The sequence below is a fragment of the Chaetodon auriga genome, chromosome 1 (genome assembly GCF_051107435.1).
Source record: "Chaetodon auriga isolate fChaAug3 chromosome 1, fChaAug3.hap1, whole genome shotgun sequence".
Lineage (NCBI taxonomy): Eukaryota > Metazoa > Chordata > Actinopteri > Chaetodontiformes > Chaetodontidae > Chaetodon > Chaetodon auriga.
In genome coordinates, this window is record NC_135074.1 from 22,872,770 (window position 1) to 22,899,231 (window position 26,462).

Below are 26,462 nucleotides of genomic sequence, written 5' to 3' on the forward strand. Positions count from 1 at the left end.
TTTAGGTCGTGTTGTCTGCTTGTATCTTGCAGCCATGTGTATTATTGTTGCTCTCGGATGAAGCTGAATTAGACTTTTCATGTGTCCCACACGAAACACGCTGACTTTAATGGCAAAAATATTTATTTCAATTCATAAACATCTCTGCAGCAATGGATACAAGCTTATTTACACTTCTGAAGCTGCAAAACAACAATAACGAAACAAAATGTGGAAAAACAGGCAAAAACACATGCAGTGTTCGCAGGTGTGTGTGTGTGTCACGACACATGAATGTATTCGTCATATAAAAAATAAAGACATGAGAAGAAAGAGAGCAGCTGTCAGCTCACATTACAGCCAAACACTGAAAAATGTCATCACTGAACTTGCGTTAAAACATAAAGTGCAGGTGATATTGTAATTATCCCATTATCTATTAAAGCCGCACTGCTGATTTAAAAAAAGAAAAAGAAAAAGAAAAGAAATACTTTTTCATCATCATCATCATCATCATCATCAATAAATACACCACCAACCTGTACTGAACTCTTGTTTTGAAAGTGCTTAAAAATAAAGTGTGATTGACTTATAAGCAACAGTTCATGTGAGATCATCCCTGCGTCGCAGCCTCTTAGGACAGCGTGCAGGTGGAGGACTTGGGCGGCTGCTCCAGGATGGATTCCCGTCGCAGGTCATTGGGCAGAGCGCCGTCGGCCCCCCACACGGTGAGCTCACCGTAGATCCCCGTCTCGATCATCTCCTCCTGCCAGGGGATGGAGATGTTCCCCGAGGCGAACTCATCAAAAAACTCCTTGTCTTTGTCTTCCACCTGCACGCCTTTAACCGTGGAGAAGGCCCCGACGGCGTCGATGTTCTTGGCATAAACTGTCTTGGAGTCTGGCACGAAAGGGGGTGGGAGGATCCCTGAGGAGAGACAAAACAGCAAGATGTAGATGTCAAATTTCATAGCATTTTTTCTTTCTTTTAGTCCACGATCTATCACAACAGGAATGGAAGTCAGAAGCCACAGTCTGTTGGTAAGAACCTCGATCAGCTGAACCAAAGGACGCCTCAACAGCTTCTCACCATTAATGTGACATCTGTGAGTTAATGACTATGAAAGTGTGAAAAGGATATCTGACTTTTTCTTTCTTCAAATCTTCAAGATTACAGATGAAATTCAGAAAAACCTTTGGTGTTTTCATGACAGCCATTAGATATTCTGCACTGTGCGTACTTTAGCAACACCGTAAAATATGGAGAAATCCATCCATAGTCACTACAAAATATTAATGCTTTCAAAAACAAAACCCGTGAGCAGACTGGAAATAAAACTGTCCTGAAACTGCCTGAACAGATGTGTTTTACTGCAATATGATGCAACCAGACATTTGTTTCTGTTTCAAACAGACCTGCATTCAGTTTCCTCCAGTTGATCTCGCTGAAGAAGGGATGCGCCCTGAGCTCGTCACAGGAGTCGTTCTTGAAGCCGAGCCTCTTGTCGACCTCTTTGACCAGCAGACCCTCACAGATGGACCGGGCGTTCTCACTGAACTTCTCTGGATACGTTACTGGATCATTCAGGATCCGCTTCTTTACGACCTTATTCTCCACCTTGGAACAGCACGAACAGTGGCACAGATGAATTTGGACTTTATTTAAAAATAATAACCAAGCAGGTACTGATCTGCACAGCTCTTACTTGTTATTTATCTGCAGGATGTTCAGGTTTATGTCATCCAGATGTGCTGTACGATACCTCAATCTTCCATGAAGTAAATGTCTATTTTGATGTATTGCACATAGAAGGAAAACTTAAAGTATAAATACGCATTAAAGTTAAATGCAGGGGTGAAAAGTACTATAATCAAGTACAATTTTGAGATACTTGTTCCTTGAGTATTTCGATTTTATACTACTTCATACTTCAGCTGCGTGGAGGTATATATTGTGCTTGTACTCCACCATATTTAGATTAAGTTTTCACAAACCAAATATCTGAAAAAATTCTAAGATATGATGCAGTGCGAAAGACTAATTTTAAAATTAATTTAAAAGATTAATTTTGATACTTTAAGTACATTTTACTGATAGTAATTGTGTACCTTTACATTAGTAAAATCTTGAATTTTGGACTTTTACTTGTAACAAAGTATTTTAACTGTAGTTGCTTCTTATGTAAAAGATATGAATATTTTTTCTACCACCGGTTAAATTAGAGGTCTTTGCTTCTTCCTTAACAGCAGTACCATCATCAGGCCACAAGAGGGCAAAGTTGAGCCATCAAATCTTTAAAAGCTGTTTCGTAAAAGCAGGTTTAAACATCACATGACAGAAAGGGGTAAGAGCTAAGAAAACTGTGAGGAAAAAGAACAAAGAAATAAATATTTAAAGCACAAAATAACACTAAAAACAGCTGAAACCATAGATTGAGAACAGACAAGGTCATAAACAGTATATTTACCTTCTCTCCTCGGGTCCTGAAGGGTCCTTTGGCAGCCATAAACTCATACAGAGTGACCCCCAGGGTGAAATAATCTACAGAGTAGTCGTACTCCTCTCCTTTCAGCAGCTCTGGAGCCATGAAACCTGCAGGTCATGACCTTTCAGTTACAGAGTGGACATTTGAATAAGACAAAAGGATCCATTTACCATTTAAACCGCTAAATAGATCTAAAATATGCTTTTTTGAAAATACTTAAGTTCATAAACTTGTACAAATATTGTATCTCTTAAAACTTAAATCCTGGGATCAAAGAGCCCTGTTATCACATCTCAAACACACATTTACTGAAGCGCTGTAGCTGTTACTTGTTACTGTTACACTACCAGGTATGTCAGTCTGATGAAGAAAGCTGAATCTCTGTTATTTCAATTTTAATACATTTAGTGTAAGAAAACTGGCCAGAATTAGTCTTTAAAGAATCAAAAGATGTGTAACGTGTGTAATTGTTGGATGAAAATTGTGCTATATCAATAAACATGCCAAACTATTAAATATTACAGAGGACATCACTGTGCTCGATCAGTCAGTCAGTCAATCAATCAGTCAATCACATTTATGGGCCTGCTGGTGAAAACACTAAAATGCCACTTGTGCTGAGAGGAGGCATCCTGCATAATGTGGTATTTCTCCTTTTATTTAAATGCAGGATCTGAGAACCTCTTCTACTGGTTTCAGGCCTGTCATTCAGGTAACACTGGTTGGAGCGGTAATGAAAGCTGTGCTGTCTGTATACACTGTAGTCTGTGGTATTACATAGGAGAAGGTAAATATTATACTGCATATTAATTACAGAGTGAGAAAGATAAATAGTGCCGAGCTCTTGGTTTTGTAGGTGTGGGTGTCCTGCACAGATCTGCAGTTTGGTAATTATCATCTCGACTGTACCTGGAGTCCCAGCGTAGCCCTTGATTTTGAGCTGATCGTCAGAAAGCTCCACAGCCAGACCAAGGTCAGAGATACGGACGTTACCTGCGAACAAACACCAGCCTAATGTCAAGAGCTGCGCACGTCACAGATATGAATGTTGACCTGCACACTACGCCTCTGACTCGCTAACTTGCGGTAGCCTGATAACTGAATGACGTCCTTGTGTTAGGAGTAAGATGCCATGTACACTGTAGGTGTGAGGTGTGTGTGAGTGGCTCAGTGTGTTCATACCGACCAGCATATGTGTTTTGACCTCAGGAGGCCAAGACTGGGATATATGTTTTAAGTCAAGGTGAGGGGCTATATGTATTTAATTACAGCGAAGCACAAATTAGCATATCTGTTGTAGTGCTTACAAATGGATTGGGGTTTAAATTTAACTGGCTCCAACATGTTTAACAGAAGCGTGAGAGACAGTATCCACAATTTCACTGCTGAAGTCCCACACAAACCAGTGTGGTCTAATATGGTATATAAATAACCTCTAAATGGTTAAATGAGCTGCATGTGTGCAGTTACATCACCCCAGTTTGACAGTCACATGAATTACCAACAGCACAACTATGAGACAGCTCACGTCTTGAAAAATAACTTCAGGCTGCTCAAACACAAAAGACCATCTTTCTTTTTACTACATGCGTGTCTGACCTTGATTATCCAGCAGCACATTCTCTGGTTTGAGGTCTCTGTAGATGATCCTCTTCTGGTGGAGGTGCTCCAGGCCTTGGATGATCTGAGCGGCGTAGTAGCAGGCCCGCGACTCCTCCAACCCTGGGTTGTTCTCATCCACGTTATAAATGTGATACCTAGTGGCATAAGAGAAAGGGTGTAGAGTTCAGACATTTATTTTATAGACACATTGTACTTGAAATGGTAATTCAAGGCTAAATACATGCTGGGTCTAAAGGTTAATACATAATCCCTATATTTAAATATTGGATTGTGTAGTGATCTAACCTCAAGTCTCCTCCGTTCATGATGGTCATGACCAGGCACAACTCTGTTTTTGACTGGAAGGCGTAAGCCAAAGAGACAATGAACCTGCTGTGAACTCGAGCCAGGATCCTCTTCTCCACCATCGCCCCCTACAGGACAGTAAGGGACAGCAGACATGAGTAGACATCTAAAGCGCTTACAGCACTCTAGGCTACATATTATATAGTACGTAGTTTCAGCTGTCTTGAGGTGTCATAAGGTGGTGGGAAGCTGTGACAGCAGCATTGCATTAATCCATTAACATCCAGTCAAGGAAGTCATTGTCCAATATAAATATATAATATAAATTCGATTGCATTTGAATGTAGAGCTCCTTTCAATCAATCAAACCTCACAGAGATGTAAAAACAGGTCTTGTGTGAGGGCAAATCTATTTCAATGTGAGATACATTATTGCATCTAAACAAAGGCTTTTTCTCCCATAGCCAATACGTAGGCCTTTACACTGCTAACCAGCACAGTAAACAAATGATAAGTTGATCATTTTAGCAAAATTTTAGGCACTGAAGCCCCAGAGTCCAGTTATAGCCATCCTATTGTTTCTGTTTTGGGGATTTGAGCAGAAGATTAGGAAATCCACTACAGAGCTGCTCCATTTATAAACATGGCAGGATTGCCACTCAATAAGGAGATCAAAATGTTCTAATGCCGAGGGCACTAATCATATAAGCCAAAGGTGCCGAACGTTGTCTGCAAGGCTCCATCTCGTTACTGACTGTTGTTTGCGGGGAGGATTATACAGACACTGTACATAAAAGGCCAGGAGACAAACAAGACCACAACTCATGTTTCCAAACTTCAACCACTGCGCAAGCTGCAATGATAAAAAAAAACCCTGAGTAATAGTACTGTGCAGCTAGATTTCTCATCTAGAAAAGTTCTGTTGCATCCACAGAATTTGTACTCTTCCTCTGATGAGAAAGGACTCATGATATGATTCCTTGCCTCATAGCCTTTTCTCTTCTTCAGCCTCTTCTTGTTGAGCTTTTTGCAGGCGTACAGTTTCCCCGTGGCCTTCATCTGACAGGCAGACACTTCCCCGAAACCCCCTTTCCCCAACACACGAAAATCCAGAAACCAATCCTCTCCCATGGGCTGCATCTCCAACCACTTCCACTGCAGAAACCTTTTCAGATACATGCTCTCCAGGAAAAAAGTGTAGGGCACTTCCTTGAGAAAATCCATCACGCTGTCCATTGTCTCATTGAAAAGATCGTCCCCGGCCTCTTGGTGTTTCTCTTTGACCTTTGTGATGCCATTTTCTGGAAGGAAGGGGCAGAAATACTTGGCGCCAGGCTCCATGTACCGCGACAAGATCTTGCTCGCTTTCTTGACTCGATCTTCATCCTCGGCCATGTTGTATTCCTCGATATCCTTCCACAGGCGACAAGGGCCTTTATACTCATTGTTGGAGTCTAGAAACTCATTGAAGAGACGTTTGCCGATGGGCTGCTCCACGCAGACTGTCTGGAAGCCCAGGTCTAAAGTCTCCCGCAGGCCTTCACACACTGTGATGTGGGGCAGCTTGAGGCGAGAGTGGTACTTCTTGTCTCGGTTGGATGCAGGGTTGGCGGTGCCATCAAGGCTCCCACGGGCTGAGATGTAGGCAGAGTTGGCCACCACTGTTGTCAGACCACCAATATCCATTGTGACTCAGTTGCAAAGTGAAGTGGAGGCGTGGAGAAAGGTGTGAGATGCAGCAAAAGTGACAGAGAGAAGGTGGTACAGGGAGCTGAACGTCTGGAAATGAGAGCAGAGAAGACCAGATGGCAAAAAGAAGAGGAAAGTAGCAGACAAGCAGATGATGTATGACTAATTCCCAGACGAGAATGAGATGTGAATTTCTTCTTCCGCCAGTGCTGCAAGGGTAGAGAATATCATACACCTGACTGTCTACTCGCCGGAGACAGCCTGGACAGTGTTTCCCTCAATGAGCCTTTCACTAAACCTGCGAGTGCCTTCTCTTCTTCCCCTCACACACATGCAGACACACATGCAGATCTCCCTGACTCATCACCTTACCCCAGAGGGATTTATCCACTCGGTAACTCCGTAATACTTTATCCTGTGCTAAACCATGTGCACGCTATAGAGGAAGAGAGGGAATACAAAGACTCAGATGAAGAGCAGAGACAGAAAATGAAAATGAGGAGAGAGGGAGAGGAGGGATACATGTGGTATGCATGAAGTGGGATGGTAATGGCAGGAATGCAGTGACGTTGAGAGGCACAAAACAGTATTCACAGCAGTTAGCATTCTGTTTCTGCAGAGCACTGTTTCTACCAGAAAGGAAAACTCAGTCTTAAGAGAGTTTGACTTTTGTTTTTCTTTGTGTTTTCCTCTGATAATTCTCTTTAAAACTGTGAGGTGACTGTCGTGTTCAGCCATGTTGCCAGCATGGCTCCAAGGATGGCAGTGTTGGTTTGTCCACCAGTTTGGATTGTAATAACTTTGGTTTACTTTCATTATTATTACATCAAATTTCAATCTGTCCAATCCGTTGGTTTATGGCATATTTGCAAAACTAAGGACACAAGCACTAGGTAGCAACTGCTAGCGTGCTAACACACTAAACTCAGAACATGGTAAACATTAATGTAATACATGCTAAACATTAGCATGTTGGTTTTTGACTGTTGCTTGGACAAAACAAGGAATTAGATTTCACCCTTGCCTTTAGGCCTTTTTTGACATTTCATGTGTTTAATTATTAATGTTGATCTCATCTATGATACTATTGTCCCAGTGGCTACTCCCTTTAATTTTTCTTCTTTATTACATTAGGGAAAGTAAAATGTTTGGAGGCCAAATTGGCTCTTTTGCAAGTAAACAATCAAACAGATGCAGGCTTTGGCTTTCATGTTTCAGAGCACCAATCATTTACATCTGAACAAATCATATCCAGTCTTTCACCTTGACTGCTGTGAACACCTGCCCGGCTGTTCAAGGTGATCCTGAGGTTCCTCCAAGCACTGAAGCACGTTGTTGCTCAGGAAGAACGTGTACTTGTTTCTATGTTGGCTCACCTCAGCTTCCCTACCTGCAGCATGCCCACCTTATCATGGCCTTATAAATAGGGAATAAGAGATAAAACAGACATCACTTTCTGGAGTGAGGGCCAGGGAGTGACTTTTACTGTGAAAGAGAATGAGACAGGGAACGAGACATTAGCACAAACCTCAAAGTGCCTCAAAATCTTTGGGGAGGGAAAGGAGAGAGGAGAAGAAAATTTTACAGTTCGTACCTGTGTGAGGGAGGGAAGAAGAGAAGCAAAAGTTAACATTGAGTAAAAGAAAGAAAAGGTCTGCTGTGGATCCAGGTCAGCACAGAGCTTCATCATGGCTGCCTTGAAGGAGAAGAGGACTTGTGGGCAGCGATGTGAAGACTTTGGCCATTTTGTCTGGAACTCCGACAATGGGACGCTTATGGGAAGAACACCAGAGAAATGGGGTAGGAATGAAATGAAATGAAAATTGAATTAATGAATGAAAATTTCCTGAACCTCTCTTGTGCTACATCAAATAAAAATATTATTATTCAGTCATTTGTTGTTTGACATATTATGTTGTCCTGATTGAAACTTTTCTCTTGGGCTCATTGGATCTTTATTGCATTGCTGGTGACCAGTGCTACCAAACATTTAGGCAACAGCTACCTCGTGAGCAGTGATGGAGAAATACTTCACCAGTACTTTTGCTAAACAAACACTTTAAACTCAAGAGGGACATTCAAGACAAAAAACAAATATTGTGAATTATACTTTGTCTATCTGAATTACAACAACTCATAACTCATTCAGTGTAGGTACAAAATGAGCGGTGGTGGAAGAAATACTTCTCCAAGATAAATATATTTCATTACAAATAAAAGTTCTGTTTTCAAAATGTTATCTAAGGATATAAAATTTATATCCTTACATACATTTAATGTATGTAAGATTTGCTTAAAGTTAGACTTTATGTCCCCATTATGCAGCAGAATGGCTCCTGTCAGTGTTATATTATTATATATTATATTAGTGGCTTATTATTAGGCCTTATTACAATTATTATAAGCCTTAAATTAAGCAGTGTTTCATGTTGTAGCTGCTTTCGGGGAAGGTATTTTAACCTACTTTACACACCGTTAGATAGTTTAAACAGTGTTACATTTCATAAGATCTTCATATCAGAAACAGAATCAGATTTACTGAAAAATGTGTGTTAATGTAAGTCAAATGTGGAGATTTTACATTAATGTAATGCACAGTGGAGATGAATAATATTTTGTGTATGAAATATGTGACAAACTCATCATGCACCTGTATTCTGTGGGACTTTTTCTGCCCTTCCAGCATCACCATCGCGAGGTGTATGTTTGCAGCATGTGGACAGAGTGTGATAAGCCTGCTGTTGTGATAAGCTTTGTTGTTTTTTTTTTTCTTTTATCAGAGTCCTTCACCCTCTGTTCTGTTTGATCTTACAATCAGATTAAACTGAGCTCAACAGAGGACACCTTGACCTCTGCAAGTGCAGACACACACCTTTGTAACCTCCCCTCTGTGTAATGAGTGTTTTCACGTGGAGCATAACCTTGCTGGCGTACACTGTGAATACAGGAAGGATTATTTTTACAGCTATAAGCCTTAAAATGAGATGTTTTACAACAGGAGGAGCACTGGGACAAAGAGAGGAGATGTGACTCTGTTGTCTTTTCTTCACAGTGTACATCAGTCTGTATTATGTGGCCTTCTACGTGGTGATGACCGCCCTCTTTTCTCTGGCCATCTGGACCCTCATGTACACCTTGGATCCATACACCCCTGACTACCAAGACCGGCTAAGTTCTCCGGGTAACACAACGACAGCAGCGAGGACAGTGATGACTTAAATTAAACCTCAGTGGCTCTTAACCAGCTCTCTGCTTGTGTGTTCAGGGGTGATGGTGTGGCCGGACACTTATGGGGAGGAAGATGTTGACATCTCCTACAACAGATCAGACAAGGCCAGCTGGATGAAGATGGCCAACATCCTTCAAGAGTTCCTCAAGCGTTAGTACCTACTCTCTTGACCTCATTGGTCAGTCGCATAAAATTTAACAAGATCAGACTTCAAAACAAGACATGTGAATCTTTCCTTCTGCCTTTGTCCTTTAGCCTACAATGACACCATGCAGCTTGAATGTAACAGCTACAACTGCACTAAGGGAAAGTACTTCATCCAGAACACCTTCTCTGCCCCCAACCACACCAAGTGGGCATGTCCCTTCACACAAAGCATGCTGGGACCCTGCTCAGGACTTGAGGACCCAACCTTTGGCTACAACTGCACAATGCCTTGTGTCATAATTAAGATGAACAGGGCACGTTTCACTCATAAATGTCTTGGAACTCGAAGTACATTAAAGTAAAAAATTAAAAAATCACATTAAATAACCAATATTCTGTTTTGTCCCTGCAGATCATTAACTTCTTGCCTTCTAATCAGACGAGCGGGCCCCCATATGTCAACTGCACTGTACTGGTGAGCAACAAGTATATTATGCAGATTTTAACAGCAGGTGTTAGAGAAAATGAGCTGAACAGAGAATTCAAAGAAAGAAAATCGATGCAGGGAGGCACATATATGCTGATCCTACATTTCCAACCAATGCAACTCTTTTCAAAAGACCCTCCTTGCCTGGTAAACACCCATGTCTTTCAGACTCAACAAGCCCAGTTTGTATAACAGACCTTCTGCGATGCATTTGCCATCTCCAAGCTGAGGGTTATTTTCTCAGACTTATCAATTCTCCTCCAGGGTCACATGAGACATTACACAACAGTTTTCTAAGACTCAGAACTACTTGTGATGGCTGATCTTCATGAGTAAAATTGCTGGAGTACCCCATTAAAGATGACGAAATTCTGTGTCCATGTATGTGTGTGTTTAGCATGGACAAGCCAACGTGGCCAACATCACGTACTTCCCTGAAGGGGGGCAAATGGATTTCTCTTACTTCCCTTACTACGGAAAAAAGGCACAGGTCAGCAGTGACACGATCACACAAGCACTGAGCAACACTCAACACACAATGACATCAGTTTGTGTCATTAAAATGATCTGTAAAAGTAAGGTTGGGTTACCAACCAGGTCTTATTGTGAGCAAACTTGGGAGTGAAATGATGTATGTGTATTTTGTAAAATGTCAATCTATTCCTTTGAGTTGCATCAACATGCTGTGGCCCTTTCTGTAGTAGGAACAGTAACCAACCATCTGCTTTACCTCCTTCCTCCTTTTCATCAGCCTACTTACGTCAACCCGTTGGTGGCCGTTCGCTTCAGCCTGGTCGGAGAGATGGAAGCGGACATCCAGTGCAGAGTGGTCTCCGAGAAGATCAGCTACCAAAACATCCACGATCCCTACGAGGGAAAGGTCGTCTTCTCCCTCAAAGCAGTGAAATGAGAAACAGAACAGGAGCTCCTCAGATATCCCACAATCATGTAACGACTCACCTGTCGGGATCAAAGATAGTGCAGGTGTCTACAGATCAATGGTGACTATTATTTAACAACCTTTAAACCACTTGTGTTCAACTTAACCCAACAGTATGGCCCCACTCAAATCTCTGTGCTGTGGTGACTTTATTGGCATGACTTTGTCGTGCTTTGCTGAGTGATTCATGAACATGTTTGTCATTTGATTCTTAGGTTTAACCATGACTATTGTGATGTCAGATGGTGCATGCTAACTGAACTGAAACCACTAGATTATTGATGTGAAGTTGGGTTCAGAAAACACTGTAGGAAATATTTGAGCAGTGTCATGACAAATGTCGCCTATGCATGGTGGAAAAAAAGGATTTCTAAATAAAAACTTCTAATTCCAACTTTAATTAAAGGTTTTCAGGGAAGTTCTCATCTTAAGGTTTATGGAAGATATATTTTAAATTCACATCAACAAAACCGTCTATATTATCACAGAGCTGTTGTAAAAGCAGCATACCCTATAAAAATCTATTCAGCCGCAGTTGGTTGAGTATTTATAGGTGGCTATCACCGCTAATAGGATGATGATGATGGTGATGAGGTTTCTCCCAAATCTGCTGACTGCAGAGTTTTTGGGTTATCAGCTTATACAGCACAGGTGTGCTGGCATGTGTGCAAACATACACACAAACACACACACACACACACACACACACACACACACACACACACACACACACACACACACACACACGTAGGCCAGACGTTTCCTTGAAAAAGATTGTTCTTGTTCTAACCCTAACCCAATCCAGAGGAACACAGAGTAAACACAGAGCAAAAATGTCAGTACTTTTCATTTTTAATAAATACATAAATCAATTAAAACAACCTAAAAATGTGTGACCATCTTGATGAAAACAGTATTTCTTTGTGCCTGAAAGCTTCAGTGATGGTCATCGACAACAAGTAGGTAAACCCAATCAACTCTGCATATAGAAAAGAAACCCTCTGTGTTGACATACTGCAGGAAATATAAAAAGAAACCTACCACTCATAAAACAAAATCTAACATGTACGTAGCTACATACATACATTTACATTGCACATTGTGGGAGATAAGACAAGAACATTTCCAGCGTGAGAAGCCACAGAGACGCTCTCTCACACTGAGATTATACTCTTTGTAAGTCTTGCTTGTAGTGCAGAGCTCAGGCACATAAGTCTGACATTCAATGGTAACTAGTGCAGGATTTTTCTTTTGTTGTAACATCACAAAATACATTCTGATGAACATTTTTTGTTCTTGTGAGTTCCTGTCTAATGTTTCTTTATCTGCATTTCTTACTAATGCGTCTTAAGCATAAATAATGACTGAGGGAAGAGTCTTTGTAAAAGGAGTTATTGTAGTTAATGCTTGAGTGTGTCCTCACAGCTAAATTCACAGCTCTACAATGACTAGAATAAACTACAACTACCATATATTAAATACAGCAGATATAAGGTTTGCACTTCAGCTAGGAGTCAAAATCTTCAATTTCTAATAATCAGAATTTGTCAGAAATCATAATGTGAGATGGTAAAAAACAGTAATGTAGCTAAATTTTAAGTCACACAAAATGTTTTCTATATAAAAAAAAATCCAAACATTTTACTCAGACATGAAAAAGAAAGTAACCGTTGAACCCTCTGATTTGGTCCCTGTGATTGTTACAAGGAATACGTCGAGTTGAAAGTGCAGAAACAACAATTTCACTGACTTACAATGGAAAACAAAATCATTCACACAGACGGTGGAGAGTGTCTTCATAACGCAGGAGAAAGTGCATTATAGGCGTCAGAACTGGAAGGATATCAAGTACTTGTGCTTCGCTGACTCATCGATCAGGTGTGCTTCTTATCCAGGAAAGTTGATTTTTGCTAAAGCAGTGGAGGCGTTTAGCTTTGTTGTCCAATAAGATCTGATACAGTGTCAGTACCTTTATGTAAACACTGGTGAGTCCAGGACATGGAGAGAAGAATGTAGTGAATGATACAAAGCAGAAGACCTTTACAACAGTCTTTCTCAAGTCAAAATGCAGCTGATGATGATGAAGAAGTGTACTGAGTCTGTGAAATCACGAAGAAGAGGAGGAGGATTTGGTCCATTTCATCATGTTTGTTAACATGACAGCCTTTCTCACTGGTCAGATACATCAGACTTCACTTCTGCTCCTTGTGACGCCGCTGCCGGCTTTGTAAGAGTGACACTGGGAACCTTTTGGCCCTGAAGCCAGTCTGGTCATGTGAGTGTTTTGCGTTCGGCCCGGGGAACCCATCTGTGTGTGGTGACTCTCCACAGCACTGGTGCCAGCAGCAAACTGAGGGTGGTGACACTGAGAACCAGCAGGTACACCTGAGCAGAGAGAGAGACGTCGAAAATAGAGAGTGAGAAAATCTAATTATCTGTTTTTATTCACTTATTTGTTGAAGTTGAAGGCTTTCAGCAGAAAGCTGTTCAACAACCAGACATTTAATTACAGACGTAATGATAATCTTCACTGTAGAGTCAAAACAGTTAATCAATCAATTGACCTAAATTTTGGTAATTGATACAGTTGTTTCATCCAGTACTTTTCAAAACACAGGTTGCAAAGTGCTTCACACATGGCAGAAAGTTTGAAATGATCGATCACTGACCTCTCTGGAAATGATGCCAGCACGACGCGCACGGCTGCTCAAGACGAAGGAGAATTCGCTGACCTGAGCCAGACCAGCTGACACAACCCACCGTATGTGTCGAGAGCCTGGAGGCAAGATGGCCGACAGCACCAGCACTGCCATCACGAACTGGGAGACAGAGTAAAGAGGAGAGAGGACTGAGAGTGAGACTGAGAGTGTGGCGAAGGTGAGCTGGAGAGCTAAAAGATGCACAAGAGCAAAGCGCTGTACCTTCATGATGACGAGTGACAGCGTTAGCACCAGCAGAATGGTGAGTTCATACAGCACGAAGGTCGGGAACACGTGGAGTCCTGCAGCGTCACACGAACGCACAAGATCGGTTAAGTCTGACTGTCAAGCATACAAAAGTGTAATATGATCATAAAGCTGAGATCTGTATTAAATCTGACCGATAGAGGCGAAGAAGATGATGGCGAGGAAATCTCTGATTGGCTCGATGCATCCCATAACCTCCGAGGTAACCATGTGACCCTGCGTGGACAGCAAGGCTCCGGCCAGGAAACAGCCCAGCTCCATAGAGACATCCAAAAACTCTGTCACCTACAGTGTCAGTGAGCAAGAGAAAAATCAACTGCTTCTTCACGCAAGGTTAAAAAATACTACATTTGGAGAGAAATGCAGAAAAACAAACAAAAAACAGGGAAGAAATTGAACAGAAAGGACAGCAAAGTGCATACCGTCAGCATGAGAAAGACAAAAGCTGCCATCCCCAGCACCAGGATCTCCTTGTTGCCTTTGCTCTCAGCATGCAGCTTCTTGTAATAAGGGCCAATCAGGAATGACTTGAGTAACAAACACAGCAGCAGCACAGCAGCCAGAGAGACCAGGACCTGGGCCAGGAGGCATAACACGTGCAGACTTCCAAACAGGAAGCTGTGTTTCACAAAGTCGACAACAGGTTCAAATATACTGTGTGTGTTTGTGTGTGTTTGATTAGAAGAGGGCGCATGCAGGAACAAAAAAGGACTACTTGACCTAACTGACCCACTCTGTGCCTGGATCAGAGTCGGCATTATGGCGATTAAGAGACCGAGCTGAACATCTTGCATCACCAACACGCCGAGGAGTACACTGCTGTAGTCCAGGTCGCCTGTCTCACACACACATACACACACTCACATTACTGACCATTGTCTACGTTACTTTAATTCAAGTGAAAATGCTATTTACACAGTGAAGTCTCCTGTATTCTGTCCAGCTGAGTGGGAAATACATACATGCCACGTTGACACTAAGACAGCACTCAAAAGACTTCTTTCCTTGACTTAGCTGACATCACGATGCACATCTGTGTTCATTTATGTGCACAGACGTACCTACGTACCTTCTTTGTCCCCTCTGGACCCCCCTGCTAGGAAGCGGGACACTAGCGGAGTGCTGGACAGGGAGAGACAAGCTGAAATGAAGACAGTCTGGGTGGGTCGAATATGCAGGACTTGTCCCCAAAATAGGCCGGCCCCCACCATCAGCAGACTCAGGTAGCATGACCCCTGGACTGATGTCTTCCATACCTACACACATGCAAGCAATATGGGTGTTTTTTGGGTTAAGGTTTACAGTGCCATGCCACAAGGGGGCAGTAGAGCCCCCTTGTGGCATGGCACAACAGTATGTATACACAGTTATCAACCATCTTTATGGAAGTGGGTAACTAACTGCAATAAAAACAGCTTTAGCTTAAACTAAGAAACGTCTAACAGAAGAAAAGGCTTTCAAACCAGAGTTGGATGAAAGTGGACATTACTGTACATCCAAATCTCTTGTTACCTTTCGGAGACGCTCAGGTGAGAACTCCAGTCCCACCACAAAGAGGGTGAAGAACACACCCAACTCCCCCAGAGTCTCCACCTGGACCATCGACTGCAAGACACAGAGGCAGACGCTGACAAGAACAACCAGCACAAAAAATGAATAGAGTGAGGTATTGTTCTTTCAGTCTGAAGCTGCAATCACGCACACACACCTTGATGCTGTTGAGGCCAGATGGACCGAGGAGGACCCCACAGACGATATATCCAAACATGGGAGGAAGACCGAGCAGAGTGCAAATCCAACCACAGGGCAGGGACAACATCACCACCGACACCAAGTCCTGCACATACATGTTGTAACAAGCTTGGGGGTCAAATACTGGTACTGTTTAACTCTGATCATTCATAAGGATGCCAAACAAATTGGTTTCTATTTTTTAAGCAGCCTTGATAAGATGGAGTCAGATCTGCGTGGGAGGAATAAACCCACCTTGATGAAGTGATGGTCTGCTCTCGGTATAGTGGAGTCTCGTGGTTTGGTCAGGACATACTGGTTGTTCTGTGAGTCGATGAGCATGCTCAGTCCCAGGTCATCCTCCACCTCCTTCTTCTGGGACTTGTTCTTCGTCTTCCCACCGTTTTCCTCGTCATCCTCCACTCTCAACACCGCCTCTACGTTTACTCCCTTCATCTACACAACAGCGAGAATGTGAGTCAGGCGAAATTTGATGTTTTGCTGTTGGAGCCGCCGGATCGTGTAACGTGCTACCTGTTTGTTGTTGTCAAAGGCGTGCTCCTCGATCTCCTCCTCCAGCCGGTCTGCTGCCTTCTTGACGTCCTCCAGGATCTCATCCAGCATGGACAGAGTCTTGTTCTGGGCTAAAGCGCTCTTAGCGGCTTCCTGCTGGTGCTTCTCAGCAGCCACCAGCTCCACATACTCCTGTTCCTCCTGAGCGGTGAGAACAAAACCCAACAGACAGGTGACTATTGGCAGGTAGGTTATACAAACATGTTAGCAGAGATGCATGTGGCTGTTAGCACACCCAGGACATTCAGACTAAATACGCTCATAGGACATATGCAATTATACATGGTGTTATACTTTGACATAGAGGTGGACAATGGTGGTTCAAATTTTGTTTCAAATAATTTATTTAGACAACAGTGAATGATATCATGATATGATCACATCTAGAGCTGAAAAAAAAAATACATTTTTCAGTTATTACAGCTGTTTAATCAAACAAAAAATGGCAAATATTTTCTGAATCCAGCTCTTCAAATGTGAAGATGTGCTACTTCTATGTGTTTCTTGTCTTTTTTTAATCTAATTTATTTAAGAGGGATGGTGGACATCTCAAGCATAAATGTTCGATGTACTGTGCCACATTTTATGTTCAAGCTAATCAGCATCTGTCCCTTTAGCAGGTCAGAGCAAAGACACAGCAAATAATAAACAGCACAAAGTTAAAACTGATTTGTGAGAGAATATTTAGTACAGAGGACATTCTGGAGGATCTAACAGAATTAACTGAGCAAGTCTGCACAAAGTAACACGGTGGAGGATGAGCCAAACCATTTAAGTTTCATAAACTAGCCATGAATTTGCTTTAAATTGAATATCTTTGAGTTTTAGACTTTAGACTTATCTTAGTTCTCTTAGACTGACTGAATACAGCATGTATCTGTGCTGCACTCTGTCGTAATCCCCATGAAATACGACTGACCACTGCTCACCTTTATGGCTGCCTCCCTGAGGGCCGCCAGCCTCTGTCTGCTGCTCTCCTTCATGTTGACCACATCCTTGTAGTCTCCCTGCAGCGCCCTCTGCAGGCTGTGCACCGCCTGGAACACCAGGCGCTCGCTCTCATTCAGCTCCTTCTGGAAAACCTCCAGAGTATGAACCTGAACGCAGACAGGGAGACGTCAGTCAGACATTACCCTGTACGATGTCTGACGTCTACTGTCCCTCAAGCTCCTGTATGTGGTTCTTATTTTGAAACACAGGTGTGAGCCATTTACATGTCTTCATCAGAAATCAGACATGATAAAAAGGACAAAGTAGATCCGCATAACACAGGGATTTAACAAGAAACCATTTAACCTGTCAAACAATACAAAAACAATATATTTAATGTTTGACCTCAGCTTCATTGACTGTTGTAAATATATGCTTATTCTGAATTTGATGCAGCAACACATTTCAAACAAGTAGGAACAGGAGCAACAAAAGACTGGGAAAGTTGTGGAATGCTCCAAAAACACCTGTTTGGAACATTTCGCAGGTAAACAGGTTCATTGGTGACAGGTGATAGTATCATGATTTAGTATGAAAGGGGCATCCTGGAAAGGCTCGAGGATGGAGAGAAGTTTTACACAACGTCCCGACTTTTGTTCGAATCGAGGCTGTAGTTGCTGCTCTAATCTAATCAGGTCATCTCCTCTCATGTATGAAATATGAACATGCACTATTGGTGAGCTATGGTGTCAACACACAGACAAAGGCAACACACTGAAGAGCTGTGGATGTTATGACTTGCACACCATGCACTGCGCCAGGGTGACAGAAAATACAGCTAAACAATCACTAACAAATCACAGCATTATGATCCAAACAGAGGGCCTTAGCTCCATCTGGTATTTACTCTCAGTCTGGTACCTGGAAGTGTCTCTCAGCTTCTGAAAGGGCCCGGTCTCGTCCCACAGCATCAGCAGCGGCTGCCAGCTTCTTGACAACAACATTCTTTTGATGCAGGAGACCCACCAGCCGCTTGCAGTTGCTGGCCACCCAGCTTTGGCCGTATGTGGGCCCCTGGCTCCGATAAAGCTTGGCCACCTGGTCCTTCTGCAGCACGGCGAGCGCCCCCGCCGTGCCAAGGCACAGCAGCCAACACACAACCTGCATCCAAACCACTTCTTCTGTCTTCACCCGAGGGTGGAGATTGACAAAGAAAAAGAAACCTGGGACTGGAAAAAGAAAGAGCAACACAGATGACAGTGGGAAGGGTGTCGGTTACAAAGATGAACTGAAAAAAAAAAAAAACAATATGGAGAAGAATACAGAGGTATATGTGGACACAAAAAGTGAAGTGTTGACATTGGGAGAGTTTAAATTACGTTTTTCTTATTGTCAACAAATCACTTGAAAAGAAACAATGAGCCCATTCTATGAACAAATATTGTCTTTGTATCCAAAGCCTGATAGAGCTGAATGTCTTTGTGCCATGGAGCCCTGTTGCTGTCCAAAAACAACTGAAAACATATCAGCGAGCCACACATCTCACCAAATCCACCACAGAAAATAGTCCCTAATCAACACACTACTCCTGTTTGAGTAATGTTTGCTAAAAACGACAGAGCCCAGCTGAAATGGGAATATCAAGAGATGAACTAACACACACTGTTGTGGCCTTTTCTCGGGACTTGTTGTTAATAACAAAGATACAGAAATAAAAGAATTGCCATTCATGCCCTTTAATGACCTCTGCGATTCTTCGCACAATCATATCAGGAGCGTTTCAGCTTTACCTTAAATGCTTTAAGCAACAGCTGTGTCTACATACCTGTAGCCTGTTCTTCTGCCTGCTTTAAGTAGTTAATGACACCTTGTCACGCTGTGTTAAGTGCACTTAACTTGACTGAGCACGTCACATTTACAGTCAAAATTCAAGCAGCGCTCGCCGTTGTGCCTCATTCCATACTGCATTTCTATGCTTGCAATAGAAACTGTGCCAGATTAAGAAGCTCCTTTACTGTCAACTGTGACTTCTCCTACCCGGACATTGCGTGCTTGCTTACAGTTTTTTACTACAACAGCATAATGACTGAATGCATTCAACAGTCAAGCCGGGCCGCACCTCTGTGAGCATGAGTCAAGCTGAAGGATGTTTACTTTCCACACTGCTCCTCCGTCGTCCCTCCTACGCCTGGACTGCAGCCACTTTGCCGGTGTCACTGGAAATCAACAGCATTTGCATAGTGTTGGGTGGATTCGTCTATAACAATGCAACAGAAGCCATATAAACTGATCATAACAATGTTTAATAACTTGCAACTGTAGCTGTTAAAGAAATGTAGTGGTGTGTAAAGGAAAGTAAAAAGTGGCATCGTGTGTCAACACTCAATGTACAAGGAACCCAACAGAGTAATTATTAAGTACAAAGACTTGGGGAAATTTGCTTTCCACCAGCAAGTTTTGACAGGTTGTCACTTGGGGTTCCCCAAAAACTGCATGTTATTCCACTCTGACGGATACATTTAGATTAATAATACAAGCAGCTGAAACAAATGGCATCATCCTGACAATGAAAATCAAAGAAATCATGACTGCCAGGAGTCACATCACATAAGGCTGAACACACACCCCGGACATGAACGACGTTTCACACACACCAGGAAACCCCACAGGCGCGGTGAAATGATGAATTTGCTCAAACGCAGACTACTTCACTATTTTCACTCAGCACATCAATGCAGAAATAAAGAAAGGCTGGAAGTACCTGCGAAACGTCCCGGCTCTCAGCTTCGCTCCGCGGCTGAAAGAGAAGCTGAAGAAGAAGAAGCGAACAATCATGCTGTTGTACGTTACGGCACCACCACCACCACCACCTCCACCCCTCCTCCACTGCCACATAGCTGAAGCCAGCGTCGATGCAGGCGTTCACCACTTTACTTGGCGACCAACTTCGTGTTTACCTCGACCTCCAACCGTGGGTAACGTTATTCTTGCTAGCAGTGGGATGCTAACGTAACGCCACTTCGTCCAGGTAGGTACGCTGCTATTGAAGAAATCCCTGAGCAGTTTTAGTGTGTATAAAGTTCAACTCTTTGTCTATTTTGGAGCTTTGGGCAAAGCTAAGTTAGCTCTCAAATTCCTCAAAGCTGTCAGACCAGCTCCAGCCAGCTGAGTCCACACACACACACACACACACTCCCATGACACAACGTTAAGGCTAACACAACTTTGCTAACACTAGCTAAATAGCTGTTGTGTACATTAATACCTGCGACTTTTCTAGAAACAGCTCATCGAGGCATATGACAGTGTGACGTTAACCTAAACTGCAGATAAAACTGAACAACAAGCGCATTGTTTCTGGATATAATCGCGTCGATGTAACTTTGATCCATTTTTAGACTACTTCCGAAACATCGTTTATCAGCTTTGATATGGGAGTTGTAGTTTTCAGATGTTTAATGTTTTGTTGCTCGGCCGTGTCAAGTGCACTCGGGTTGTGCCAGTCTGCTCCCTGGTTGAATCTGTTTGGACTCATCTCAGTGTTTGCGTACATAACGAAATTTCGTTTTAGAAAACAGCACGTCTTAAATAAGTTGCTGAGTTTCATCGACTGTCCTTCCCAAAACGTGTTTTGCAAGAGGTGGTCACAAGGACAGTTTGATGCAAACTTAGACTGTGACATTTTCCTTATAACGTATTTCAGCTGAAGCACATTGACAATAAGAAAATACTTTTAAAGCTGTGGCACTTAAGTTACTTAAAACACGGCCTGCGCGATTACTGCGCTACAGAACTCCATTTCCCATGAATCCAGTGCCCGTACAGTAGCGCAGTTGCTGTCGCGCATGCGCACCAGGGGTAATTGGATATCAAGTGGGCCAAAACAGCGTGTGATAAAATGGTAGGTAAGATTAAAAACGAGAAACCGGGGCGATTCTTTAGCTCTGTTAAACAAGTCCAAAACCCGGTAACGACTGTCACTGACGTTAAGGGGACACATCGATACTGGGGATCGGGGTGTCCTCAGCCAAGTGTCGCATTGTCAGGGTGATGTGTGTCGGGAATATGAGGGAAATGGAAGGTCAGTTGTTGGTATTTTGAGATCGGACACCCGCACTCGCAGCACGTACCTTTCCCTTTTTGGTAACTCGCCTATGCTGCTGCCTCGGGTCAGCAGAGAGCCTGCAGGATCACACGTCCCCTCCCCGGGAAAACTGGGTCGCCGAACATGGCCTGTCATGGTGCATTTGCTGTTTGATCATCGGGTGGGTCAGGTCTGCAGTTCTGCAAAGACGTGCAATCCTCCCGATGACCGTGTAGATTGCATTAAACCGAGGAGGAGGTATTTTTGTAAACTAACGAAACATTGTGGCGGTGCGTCTGCAAATGACAGTGTTTGCGTTTCCCTTAATGCACGTATATATGTATAGGCTGTTGCACGCATGCTACGTATACCAGATCTTGTAGTCATGGCACGTGTCAAGTATAATCCACAACAAGCTATTTTTGGATGCGGATGAAGTACAGGAACTAGTTTCCAGCCAGGCGGTTTTAATGGAAAGCAAACCAATGCACTCTCAGTCAGATGTTTAGAAAGTTTTGGCTGTGTAAATGTTGATGTCCTCATGGATGTCTCTTCCTCCCATTTAACTAAAGATGGATTACCAGGGCAAAGCAGATCGAGTGGGATCCTGCAGGTCCCAGGTTGTGTTAGAAGCAGGCAGTTTGATGAACTCTTCATTTGTTTGGTCATATGCACCAAAGCATGTAGTGTGTGTGTGTGTGTGTGTGTGTGTGAGGGTTTAACATGGGCTCACAGCCCGAACTGCACTTACCTGTGTGCCTGCTTGTCTGTCAGCACAAGTTGAAGTCATCGCAGAAGGACAAGGTTCGGCAGTTCATGTCCTTCACACAGGCCGGGGAGAGGACAGCCGTGTACTGCCTGACGCAGAATGACTGGAAACTAGAAGTCGCCACAGACAACTACTTCCAGAATCCAGACCTCTACTACAAAGAATCCATGAAAACCTCAGTGGACCGCAAGAAGCTGGAACAGCTTTACAACAGATACAAAGGTAAACTGTTACCTGACCTTAATCAGGTTTCAAAGGTCATGTTAATATCAGCCCTGTCTGCTTGCTTTGCTCACTCTGAGCTCTCTCTGCAGACCCCCAGGATGAGAATAAGATAGGCATTGATGGGATCCAGCAGTTCTGTGATGACCTGACCCTGGACCCGGCTAGCATGAGCATACTTGTGGTGGCATGGAAGTTCAGGGCGGCCACGCAGTGCGAGTTCAGCAGGAAGGAGTTCCTGGACGGCATGGCTGAGCTCGGGTGAGCAGCGCTGACACTGAAATCCACAACATTTGACATGTTCATGATATGTTTAATCTCAAACTGGATATCCTGTCAGTCTTAGAAGAATTTTAAAATTGTGTTGTGCACAAAATTTACATGTCACAAACGTCAGACTTCAGATTGTACCAGTTTGTGTGTGCAGTTCAGCACTATTTTTTTTTTATGAATGTCTCCTCTAGCTGTGACAGTCCTGAAAAACTCAAGGCGATCCTTCCCAGACTAGAACAGGAGCTGAAAGACACAGGGAAGTTCAAAGACTTCTACCAGTTTACCTTCAACTTTGCCAAGAACCCCGGCCAGAAAGGTTTAGGTAAGCACAACCCCAAAAAAAGATACCCTGATGTTTCAAAGGTGCACGTCAGTTTAATCTGATTTCTTCTCTTACTCCACTTTGTGGCCTAGACCTCGAGATGGCTGTTGCTTACTGGAATCTAGTTCTCACAGGTCGCTTCAAGTTTTTGGATCTCTGGAACCGCTTCCTGCTGGTGAGAGAGGACATTTTTATGGCACCCTGTTTTTTTCAGTTGCCTGTATGTTTTGTACACACTGCATAATAAGCCAAACTATTAGAAACCTCCTTATGGGAGAATGCAGTCAAATACAACAAAACAAAACGTTTTCACACATTGTCAATGACTTAGTCTCACAAAGTTCGTATTAACTTCCAGACTGTTGAATTGATTTCACGACGCACGGGTACTTCTGATGCTCTCACCATAATGTTTGACTCCCACTCTTTTCCTCTTACTGTGCTGCATTCAGGAGCATCACAAGCGCTCAATTCCCAAGGACACGTGGAACCTCCTTCTGGACTTTGGCAATATGATTGCAGACGACATGTCAAACTACGACGAGGAAGGTGAGATTATTTAGATTATTAAAGCCCCCAGGATAAAGGCCAGGACACGCTCCATGTGTGTACATTTCAGTGGTTCATTCCACAGAGAAAGACGAACACTCAGTGATCACACGCACACACGCAGTCAAATTCACTTTAAGTTCCACCACATCTTTCTGAGTAAACCATCGAATATGTATTGGCAAACACAGTAATTGATTTGCACCAATCTGTCTAAGTAAATCTGATACCAGAACAGTAGTTCTGTATACACATAAACATTAAGCTTCTTCCTCATCCCTGCATGCTTCTCTGGGATGCTGGTGTTTTTTGCCTCGGACCCAGTGGAGAGGTTGAACACAGCCAAAGGTCTTCAACCATTTTCTTTTATTATAAATTGTATAGCACGCTCTGCAGAACGAAGGAGAAACACAGGAGGTTAGAATCCACTCTCTCTTCATTTCAGGCCAGCAGGGGGCACCTGTGATTGTTGAGTCCCAGCCACCATTTAAATGGCTCATTGCTTTGATGAATTAAGTCACTGCATTGAGATTTAAGTAATATTCACTGTTTGTCTCTGTCCTCAGGGGCATGGCCTGTCCTCATAGATGACTTTGTGGAGTTTGCTCGGCCGATCGTGACGGGGAGTAAGCGCAACATGACATAGTGTTTGTCCCAGCGTCATGCAGCGGGCGGAGTTTGTCTTTCTCCCAATTTTCTTTTTTCTGAATGAGGATTTTTATACAAATGAGCCAAAAAGAGACTACTTCTCAATAAGTCTGTCTGCAGCTTGTCGTTGAGATTGTTCTTCCATCTGCATAAAGACGCCGTGGCTGGGGAGTGACCTGGAAACACCAGATCGGAGAGGAAAGCAGGAGGGGAATCAGCAGGAAAGAGAGAGAGAGATGATGTTTGTGTTTTTGTTGTCTGCTGGCAAGGACAGACTTTGTAATCGCAATATGGAAATGATGGGTGCCCAAAAGCTCGTCACTCATCGGCAAATCACCAATGGGTGCAGCTTCGAACTGCTGCTGTGGACTTGGCTCACTAACCTGCACCCTTGGCACGAAGAGGAGGACAGTACCGGTGAACCTGCAGCATACACAGAGGATTAAGTTATAGATGCAGTAGGACGTGGCCTCTTTCATCATCAATTGTGAATGGAACCGTACGTTAAAATCTGCATGTTTTTGTCAGCTAGTGTGAAGCGGCGCCATGGATGTTGAGCAGGAGAGACAAAAAACAAGTCATCTACATAATTTTCACTGAGATTTACGAATGTGTAGCTCTCTAACAATCACACTGAGAGCAGAGAGAAAGTGTGCTTGCTCATCATTTTGAGTGTGTGTGTGTGTGTGTGTGTGTATGTGTGTTGGTTGGGGGTGGTGGGGGTTTAAACATATTGCCTCTTTTACAATACAATGCTAAATATTTTCATTTGGTTTTATTATACTCAGAAGGTAAGCAATTCTGATTCACCTCAACTGAGCAACAGTGAGAGAAGTTCAGATCCACGTTTTTGTATTCAGGCTGAGAACTGGACGGAGCAGCATGCTTTTTGAGCTCAGCACCAGCAGAATCTCTATTGTTACAGCTGTAAAATGCTGTACGCAAAGGAATACGAATAGAATCAGTTTTAGAAGAGTGAAAATGTATATCTGAGAACAGGTAATGACATTTAGAATCATGATTAGTACGTTAGAAGCATTTAGGATCCTCATTTTTAAACTGCTACTGCGTTACACACACTTTAGTTCTGCGGTGTGTGAACTGCTGTACACGAAGAGAAACGGACTGTTTTCTATTATCCAGGTGACGATGGCTTGCCAACTCTACAAACTGCACTGATGTACCACTTTTTCTGTTGTCGTAGGTTTTCTTTATCAGGCAGCACTGTATACAACTACAGAGCTACTCAGTTTACATGACAGTAGGTTCACTTACATGCTAAACTTTATACATGAACATCTACATCCCAGCCAGGAGCGTTTTAACTGTTTGCATACACTGTTTGAGGTTTAAGTCTGTTGCTTTTCCTGGATTAGTAAATGCACGGCCATGGCGGGATGTTAAGCGTAGAACTAATACAGTGATAAGAACAGCGCTTACACTGCCATCTAGGGGTGGCTGTGTAGTATAGCATGTCTCAATGTACTGTAGTCCAACACTACGTCACAGCTGGATGTGGTCGCAAGTATATGAGAGCTGACCAAAGCCAGCAGGATGTGGTCATAAGACTTGAGCCTTTTAACTCACAGAGGTCAGTGCAGCAATGCTTCTCCTCCATACAAGATTTAGTGTTGCCCTTTATGTGTGATTATAAACGCTAGTTTGTTAAAACACATCTCCTTTCTCGGCTGAAGAGTGTGACAGAAGGTCGAGCTCAGGTACCAGTAGTCCTCTCCCAGTCACAGAGAGCAGCAGGCGGCTTCCTGTACCATGCTTTCTGTTCTAAATAGCACCCAACAGCGCTGTCTTGTTCTGCCAATTGTCACCGTGATAAACCCTTTGTGTTGACAGGGATGGATTATTTCCCCGCATCAGATTTCTCCGTCCTGTCGCCATCTAACTACAGGGGAAATGATTATCATTTGTTTTCCTTCAGTTGACAAACTTGTGTGTAAATTCTCATATTAGAGATATAAAATTATGGTGCCGTGTGTGAGGTTGAATTTAAGAAGCTGAGGCAGATCAGGAAGGGGATTTACTATGATTTCAGTCCCAGACTGAATGCAGATGAGTGGCAAAGAAACCAGCTTCATCATGACTGTTAAACAGTCACTGTAGGAGCTAGTGAAAGTGTCATGTTGTTCGTCTTTGTAACTAAGCAAGTTATATATGTGTAGGTGCAATGAAATATAAAGTGTTTCTGACTGTTGGAACAGTGAGACGATGCGAAAGCTTCTCCCAGCTGATTGTCATTGACTTTGATATCTGACATCGTCTGTGGCTCAGGAGCAAGAAAATGTGACATCTTTCAGTATTCAGTTTGATAACATGGTACATTTGGTACGTTTTGTCAAATGTGTGGTCAGCTGTTTCTAGTCATGCACATCATTCTTATTGAAACAGTATTATTTTTGCCAGCAAGAAAACAGGTATTTACAGAATATTATGTTTATGTCAGAGAAGCATACCCTACATTGTTTTCTTTAAGAAAGTTGTCAATAAAGCATGTTGTTTTTAACAGTCTTGTAAAA

The 26,462-nt window shown here is 42.9% G+C and overlaps 4 protein-coding genes across 9 annotated transcripts; 2 read left to right on the forward strand and 2 right to left on the reverse strand.

Moving 5' to 3' along the window:
• Nucleotides 1-107: 107 nt before the first annotated feature.
• grk1a (G protein-coupled receptor kinase 1 a) lies at nt 108-6,400 on the reverse strand. Its single transcript, XM_076730358.1, has 7 exons — nt 5,357-6,400; nt 4,373-4,500; nt 4,064-4,221; nt 3,374-3,457; nt 2,447-2,571; nt 1,395-1,596; nt 108-906 (listed from the first exon to the last, which is right to left on the reverse strand). The coding sequence occupies exons 1-7, from the start codon at nt 6,056-6,058 to the stop codon at nt 614-616; spliced, it is 1,692 nt and encodes a 563-aa protein (XP_076586473.1). The 5' UTR covers nt 6,059-6,400; the 3' UTR covers nt 108-613.
• Nucleotides 6,401-7,749: 1,349 nt separating this feature from the next.
• LOC143325899 (potassium-transporting ATPase subunit beta-like) lies at nt 7,750-10,834 on the forward strand. The gene is made up of 7 exons (XM_076739272.1): nt 7,750-7,861; nt 9,114-9,242; nt 9,327-9,440; nt 9,546-9,751; nt 9,850-9,912; nt 10,322-10,414; nt 10,676-10,834. The coding sequence occupies exons 1-7, from the start codon at nt 7,750-7,752 to the stop codon at nt 10,832-10,834; spliced, it is 876 nt and encodes a 291-aa protein (XP_076595387.1).
• Nucleotides 10,835-11,698: 864 nt separating this feature from the next.
• Nucleotides 11,699-20,439, reverse strand: slc9d1 (solute carrier family 9 member D1). 5 transcript variants are annotated; one of them, XM_076730379.1, is made up of 15 exons: nt 20,330-20,439; nt 19,826-19,873; nt 19,184-19,280; nt 17,986-18,293; nt 17,064-17,231; nt 16,096-16,275; nt 15,817-16,017; nt 15,539-15,667; nt 15,343-15,435; nt 14,900-15,086; nt 14,253-14,665; nt 13,965-14,115; nt 13,786-13,865; nt 13,534-13,683; nt 11,699-13,249 (listed from the first exon to the last, which is right to left on the reverse strand). In XM_076730379.1, the coding sequence occupies exons 4-15, from the start codon at nt 18,229-18,231 to the stop codon at nt 13,136-13,138; spliced, it is 2,112 nt and encodes a 703-aa protein (XP_076586494.1). In that variant the 5' UTR covers nt 18,232-18,293; nt 19,184-19,280; nt 19,826-19,873; nt 20,330-20,439; the 3' UTR covers nt 11,699-13,135. The 5 variants fall into 5 exon arrangements, with proteins under 5 accessions (XP_076586494.1, XP_076586513.1, XP_076586507.1 ...); XM_076730398.1 differs by lacking the exon at nt 20,330-20,439 and having other exon boundaries at nt 14,253-14,448; nt 14,560-14,665; nt 19,826-19,961; XM_076730392.1 differs by lacking the exon at nt 20,330-20,439 and having other exon boundaries at nt 14,253-14,448; nt 14,551-14,665; nt 19,826-19,961.
• On the forward strand, nt 19,979-26,451 carry dcun1d2b (DCN1, defective in cullin neddylation 1, domain containing 2b). Of its 2 annotated transcripts, none has more exons than XM_076730418.1 (7): nt 19,979-20,092; nt 21,923-22,139; nt 22,232-22,400; nt 22,604-22,734; nt 22,827-22,909; nt 23,187-23,283; nt 23,850-26,451. In XM_076730418.1, exons 2-7 carry the CDS (start codon nt 21,965-21,967, stop codon nt 23,927-23,929), a joined length of 735 nt encoding a protein of 244 aa, XP_076586533.1. In that variant the 5' UTR covers nt 19,979-20,092; nt 21,923-21,964; the 3' UTR covers nt 23,930-26,451. The 2 variants fall into 2 exon arrangements, with proteins under 2 accessions (XP_076586533.1, XP_076586525.1); XM_076730410.1 differs by lacking the exon at nt 19,979-20,092 and adding an exon at nt 20,906-20,965.
• The last annotated feature ends 11 nt before the right edge of the window (nt 26,452-26,462 follow it).